This window comes from Anopheles funestus, chromosome 3RL (genome assembly GCF_943734845.2).
Source record: "Anopheles funestus chromosome 3RL, idAnoFuneDA-416_04, whole genome shotgun sequence".
NCBI classification, from domain to species: domain Eukaryota; kingdom Metazoa; phylum Arthropoda; class Insecta; order Diptera; family Culicidae; genus Anopheles; species Anopheles funestus.
Genome location: NC_064599.1, coordinates 55,377,478 through 55,384,372, shown reverse-complemented (window position 1 = coordinate 55,384,372; position 6,895 = coordinate 55,377,478). Strand labels below are relative to the sequence as shown.

The following is a 6,895-nucleotide window of genomic DNA, read 5'->3' as shown; positions in this document are numbered from 1 at the left end:
TGATTCATACACAAAAGTTTTCGGGTAGAAAACGATAAAATCTTGTACATAACTGGAGTTAATTCGGTGCGAGCGGTAAGATTTTTCAAGTCGGTTTGATTGTGAAAAGTAGTTCTAGTTAACTCAACCAGTAGTATAAACAAATCGTGTGAAGTTTTTTTTCTCCCCGCCTAATGACAGCTCGTCTGCGATATTCCATCGATACTTTGTGTGTCGTGAAAAGCATCGGTTTTGTTTACAGACTACCTAATAGATTAGTGGATAAAATCATTACTTAAAAGTTTACTGTTCAACAAGTATCAATTGCAAAAATGGCAGGAAATCCGAGTGAAGAATTGGGTGAGCAAATACACTTACATATAGCAGCATTTCCACACTGGCTGCAGGAAAATCGGATGTCGTTAGATGACGATGCACTTTGCGGAGGGATATTTAATTAAACGCTTTCGGGTGTTTTCTATCCACACAGAGCTGTTGGAGCGTGTACTGCTGCGGTTGGGATTTGCTGATACGGATGAGCAGCTGCAGAGTACAGTGACTAAATTTCTCACACCGGTGTTGATAAAGATTACGTCTCCGAATGAAAACGTGCGAAAGAAGGTTTGGAAGCGTCCGGTGGAACATGCATATCATGACTAACAAACGTTAATGTTTACTGATACTCCTATTTGTTATCAAACCGTAGGTGATGGAGATTCTAACGCACATCAACAAGCGGCTGAAGTCGCGCAATCAAATACAAATTCCACTAGCCCCATTGCTGGCTCAATATCAACAGGCCGATTCATTGTTTTTGATTGTAAGTAATAATGTTTTTGACAAAATTCTTTGCCCTTCACTGTTTAATCCACCTTGCCTTTATTTACAATCTGTTAGAATTTCGCCATCATCTACATAACGATGGGATTCCCGAGAATGACGGTGGAAGAACAAACAGAATTCGCTCCTGTGTTGTTGAACTGCTTAGAAGGAAAGCCGGAAACACACCAGGACAAGTAAGATGCCGCCGGGTTTGTGTCTTGACAGTCTACTAAAGTTCGAAAAAAATAATATTTTTTTAGAATCCTGATGCTGGTCCTTCCACTGCTGGGTGAGATTAAGATACCGGAGGATCCGGAGAAACGTTCGGAACTGCTCGGACTGTCAAATAAACCGCACACAAAGCAGCAGCTCCTATCCGTGCTAATGGATGTGCTGCTTCTACCGTACGGAACGCTTCCCGACAGTGACGTTCCGCCCGGTATGAGCGTGTACTCCTTCAAACGTGTTACTTCGAAACCGCCCAAAGCGGAGGAGTTGGAACAATTGAAAAAGGGTATCGTGCGGTTCCTTTGTGGGGGCATTTTTTCGGATCAGGAAATACTGGCTCATCTTGTCGTTGCATCGGCCGATACGCGATTCTCCGTTGCGACACCAGCCATTGGTGAGTTGAATAAGATCTGCAGTTCGCTCGATTGGAACGATCCGAAGCTATCCGCACCGCTGTACACACTGTTTTCTGGCAATGGTTCAAAGCTGCCGGACCGCAAGACAAGCGGTGTGAGCGCGAGAGTACGCCAAAAGTTGTTTCAACATTTGCTAAAGTGCCGCGGAAAAGGAATCATCATTGCGAACGGGATACAAGTGATTTTCGAGTCGCTGTTTGGGGACAATACGAACCAAAAGTGTAAAGTGTTGGCGCTGCAGTTCGCTTACAATCTTATCAACAAGTATGTATGAAGATGGATGTTAGCGGTGGTAGTAGTGTTACATTTGTCCTTGCTTGTTGTTTTTCAGTGGCCAGACGGATCTTATAAACAAGCTGTCGAAGGTATTGCTGACGGGAATCGCCAAATTGATCGGTACATCGTCGGAGGAAACGAATGAGGTACAGAATGCGGCGTACAGTGCGATGGCACAGTTGGCCATCGTGTGTCCTGCTACCGTGAACGAGGACATTCAGCTCGTTGGCGAGTACTTTACACATCTGCAGCAGGCTCCGGTAGAACTGCATTCATCCATTCGTGAAGCGTTGGTTGCGCTAGCCCAAGCATTCGATTGGAGAAAGCAAGTCAATTCCACTGCAGCGTCGGGAACGACGGTTATGGAGACTGAGGACGCCGATGATAAGCCGGGTACATCGAAAAGAAAGCTCGTTGCTTCGGCGGGACACTTCGTACCGAATGCAAACCAACAGCTGTTGCTTGCACTGCTCGGTGAAAAGGCAGAATCGAAGCTGACGATTGTGCAGAATGTGACCTCGGTGTACTTAACGACCTGCTTTCCCGATTACTACGTGCCTTCGCGCTACTTGCTGCTGATTATATGCGGCGAAAGTTCGCAGCTGCGCGAAATGATGACGACCTATCTGTACGGTGTGTCGAAGAAAGATCACATCAATTACGGTGCCATCCGGTCCGTGAGCAATTTCGATCGTTCGAAGCAAGCGGAATCGTCCGATACGAAGCATCTCGTGCTACCTTCGTTCCGTGAGATGGTGGAGTACGTGGCATCGAAATCGGAGCGCAAAGTGGCAACAGTTGTCGATCGGATGGGGTACGGTAAGGTGAAGCTACCGTACGCTTTTGATACGTACATAGAGATATTGGAATATTTGCGTATATGTTTGCTGCTCAATGCGGGCGTTACTTCCCATCCCAGTGACGATGAAACTTTCTTCAAGTTGACTGCTTTTCTGCGGAAGATGATCGCCGACGGACACCGGGACACGATTGTAAAGTATAATGATCTCGTACGCCGGTTGGTGATCGCTCGTAAGGGAATTAGCGAGCTGACGGGTCTTTACGATCTGGTAAACTGTATCCCGGACGCACTGGTGGAAGAAAATCGCGATCTTTTGCTAACGCTGGAAGGATCGCTGAAGGAAACTTCGGAACCGACGCGTGTGCTGATCGCCATGGTGTACGGTGTGTTGCTCGCGTACGTTAGTGACGATGCCGAATTTGATCGACAGGTACGGGAGTTACTAACACTTGGTAACAAATCGCTCGAAACACGGCATGGTTCGATACTGGCCGCTGCGCATGCCGTTCACCGTAAATTGTTGCTGAAGAAAAAAGAAACGCGTTCACCTGTGAAGGAGTGGGCAATTCTGAAGGAATTCATTGGATTGCTAGTTTCTTTGCTACGTGATCAACAATCGTTGTTACAATCGGCCGCTATTCGAAGTTTATCCCTGATAGGTTCATCTACCGTTCTACCACTGCCGGAGGTAGAGGGTATGGACACGGATGATGGTGATGCAGAGAGCAGTAACAAAAAGACAGTTACGACGAAAGCATCCCTGATGGAAACACTCCTAACGCTGTTACAGAGTGGACATACGAAGGCAAAAATTCGTGAAGACGCTGCACACTGTCTGGGATATCTTGCAGTCGGTGATCAGCAGTACTACGCCCGGAATGTGTTGGAGCGATTCTTAGGGATGTTGAAGATGACCAAAGATCCAGCACTGCACATTGCGATGGGGCAAGCGATCGCCTATACAATGCAGGGCCTTCCCAAGGGCAGTCAGAACACGGACGTCGATGAAAAGGTTGGAAATGTGAATGATGAAACGCTTACCTGGTTCCTAATCGAGCTGGTAAAGCAAGTCAATGAAACGCACGCGTACTTAAAGCAGGCCTGTGCCGTCTGGTTGCTGGCCATTGTGAAAAATTGCACCCACCGAAGTCCGGTGCGTGAGAAGCGGCAAATTTTGCAGCTCGCCCTAACGGATCTCCTCTCGGAAGATAATGGTAAGCAGGAGGGTTGCGCGTTGCTGATGCATTTGAATTATTATGTTTTTGTTATGCTTCATCTCTTATTGTAGAACTCGTGCAGGATGTAGCATCGCGTGCAATGGGCATTATATTTACGCTCACCGGAGATGCGGAGCAGGAAGAGATGTCGAATCTGTTGCTCGATCAGCTTATCGGTGGCCGTCGGCAAGTGCAGAAGGTGGTCGAGGATACGAAGCTTTTTGAGGAAGGCGTTCTCGGCAAGACTCCCATGGGGTAAGCTTGCAAAGTTGAGTGTTTTGGGGTTTCCATTCTAAATAGCTAATTGTTTATTGCTCTCTTCTCCAACACAGTGGTAATCTATCAACGTACAAGGAGCTTTGTGCTTTAGCGTCTGATCTGAACAAACCGGAGATGATCTACCAGTTCATGCAAATCGCTAACCACAACGCTACGTGGAATAGTAAGCTGGGCGCAGCGTTTGGTCTGCAGTCTATTTCAAAGACAACCAAACTGAAGATGGAACCATACCTGGGGAAGATTGTTCCACGCCTGTTTCGATACAAGTATGATCCGACACCGAAGATCCAGAACTCGATGATCAGCATCTGGGACTCAGTGGTGACCGATTCCAAAGCCACGATCGAACTGTACTATTGGGAGATTCTGGAGGATGTGACGCAAAATTTGACCTCGTACGAATGGCGTACCCGTATCGCATGCTGTCTTGCCGTGCGGGATCTAATAAAACGCGCTGCCGGATTAAAGCTACGATCAGATGCTGTGGGTAGGAGTAAAGGTGTGGACATGCCTTCCACCAGCATGGATGTAGATGATCGCCCAAGTGTACCGGAACCCGAATTGCGTTATTTATGGAGCCAACTGTTCCGTGTGATGGACGATCAGCACGAAGGCACGCGTTTGGCAGCGGAAGGAACGGCAAATGCGCTGAGCAAGGTGTGTGTGGTGGCCGCATCGAGCGATCACAACAAATCGGCAATGAATGTGGCTAGCTCGATCATCCCGCTGCTGTTGGAAACGGGCGTTACACACACGGTCGCCGAGATACGCAAGCTTAGCATTCGGACGCTATCGGAACTGATCGATTCGGCGGGTGCGCTTATACTGCCCCATTTGACGAGTCTGGTGCCCTGTTTACTGCAAGCCACTGGTGAGCTGGATTCGGTCAAGCTTGCCTATCTGTCGACGATGGTTTCGGGGCAAGCGGGTGGCGGTACGCAGGAAACAATCGATTCGCTGCGTGCCGAAGCGGTCAAGCAGCATTACACGATGGAAACGTTAACGAAATGCATCCGGCATATTGATTATGGTACACTGGAACGCATGAGTCCGGCCGTGCTGGATCTGGTAAAGTCGAGCGTTAATCTCGGCACCAAGGTGGCCTGTGCTCACTTCATTTGTCTGGTTAGCATACACCTGGGGCAGGAGATGCAACCGCTGACGAGCAAATATTTGGGCGCGTGCTTCAGTGGATTGACCGATCGCAATGCGACGGTGCGGCGCTATTATGCGTCTGCTATCGGGCATCTGATCGGGACGGCCAAAGAGCAATCGATCGAGCGATTGTTCGGTAAGCTGGAGGAGCTATATTTCGAGCAGCAAGCGTCCCGATCGAAGGCAGTCCCGCTTACGATACAGGCAATCAACAAACGGCACCAGGAGGTGCTGAAGGATTACAGCGCGAATGTGCTACCGTTGGTGTTTTTTGCCATGCATGAAGAGATCACGGAAGACACTCGATCAACGGTGGAGTTGTGGCAGGAGCTGTGGCATGACATCAACACCGGTGATGCCGGTTTGCGCATGAATCTAGAAGCGATCGTAACGATACTTGAAACGAACCTCAACAATCCATCATGGTTGCTAAAAGCGCAAGCCGGTGCTGCTACGAATACGCTAGCAGCGAAGCTTAGCGCCACGTTGGACGATTCGGTGCGATGTCGCTTAATCGAACTGATTCTGAACAATGTAAGCGGACGAACGTTTCAGGGCAAGGAGCGACTGTTGCAAGGTTTGGCCAGCCTATGCAAGAAGCTGGACCAGAAAACGACGAACCACGCCGAGCGGATAGTCGATGCAGTGATGAAGGAATGTCGAAAGGAAGAACCGATCTACCGTACCCATGCATTACGGTCCCTTGGCAACATTTTGGACGAACTGAAGGTGGATCGTTTCGAGGAGGTGTATAACATGGTATGGCATCTGCTCGATAAACAGCAGCAACAGCAGGATTCCGATGGTCCGGGAGAGAGTGCATCGGGAACAGAATTTGTCCCTCTAGAGGAACGTAACAAGCAGATACTGATTTCCGTACAGTTAAAGGAGACGGTTTGCGAAACGCTGGGAAAAGCTTGGCCCGAGTACTCCATCGAAACGCAACGGCGCTACCAGCGGATGTTTGTCGAAAAGTGTGTTCAGTGTTTGAAGCTAAATACACGCCCAGTGCAGTTGTGCTTGCTACAGGCACTTGGTCGGTTTCTGGAGCGTTTGCATCTGCTGCGAAGCAAGGTTGACGATGTTGCCGAAGGAGAAAGCGATAGTATCGTTGGAGGATCGAGTTCCGCTTCGGGAGAGAATCGAGAGAAGAAGGCAAAGGTCGAAATGGACGGTAAAGATGGAAGCGTCCTGGAGACTATATGTCGTATTGTGCTCTCAGCGATCGTTGATGTGTCGGGTAAGTAACACAGCAGGACGAATGCAACATGATCGTTGTTTAAAGCACGCACACTCCATATTGATTGTTTCTGTTTCCTTTTTGTTCACAGCCATACCTCACACCGGTCTCAAAAAGGAAGCGCTGAATGTGATGCTTATATTGTCGAAAAAGTTGAAAGCAAAAGATTCCGGCACGGTCGATCTGGAGCTTGGTTTGGTACGACAAACGTTTGCCCAGATTCTTCAGCAGCTGCAAAAAGATAGCGCTCCGGAAATTAAATGCCGGCTGAAGGATTTGGAAGATAAACTAAAGTAGAAAGGTTGTCGTTTGAAGCAATTAGCTTCTATCGAGTACCGAGATTGATTGTATGATAAACGTTTGCGAGTGTTTGCGATGGTGGTGATTGGAAATAAGATCACATAATAAAGCACGACACGTATGTCGTGGGACTGTTTTACATCTAAATAAACAAGCGTGTTGATAGAATTTTACGTATATG

At 48.2% G+C, this 6,895-nt stretch overlaps 1 protein-coding gene across 1 annotated transcript; it reads left to right on the top strand.

The window, feature by feature from the left end:
* Positions 1-154: 154 nt before the first annotated feature.
* LOC125770129 (proteasome-associated protein ECM29 homolog) lies at positions 155-6,887 on the top strand. Its single transcript, XM_049439448.1, has 9 exons — positions 155-339; positions 470-600; positions 686-799; positions 877-995; positions 1,062-1,709; positions 1,777-3,737; positions 3,812-3,995; positions 4,073-6,414; positions 6,506-6,887. The coding sequence occupies exons 1-9, from the start codon at positions 312-314 to the stop codon at positions 6,709-6,711; spliced, it is 5,733 nt and encodes a 1,910-aa protein (XP_049295405.1). The 5' UTR covers positions 155-311; the 3' UTR covers positions 6,712-6,887.
* The last annotated feature ends 8 nt before the right edge of the window (positions 6,888-6,895 follow it).

What these genes read in the sequence shown, in the direction of transcription:
- LOC125770129 (XM_049439448.1), top strand. Translation starts at nt 312, where the DNA reads ATGGCAGGAAATCCGAGTGAAGAATTGG. An exon ending in CCGGAAACACACCAGGACAA is followed by an intron (nt 996 to 1,061) that starts GTAAGATGCCGC and finishes ATATTTTTTTAG; the next exon opens with AATCCTGATGCTGGTCCTTC. An exon ending in GCTTACAATCTTATCAACAA is followed by an intron (nt 1,710 to 1,776) that starts GTATGTATGAAG and finishes GTTGTTTTTCAG; the next exon opens with TGGCCAGACGGATCTTATAA.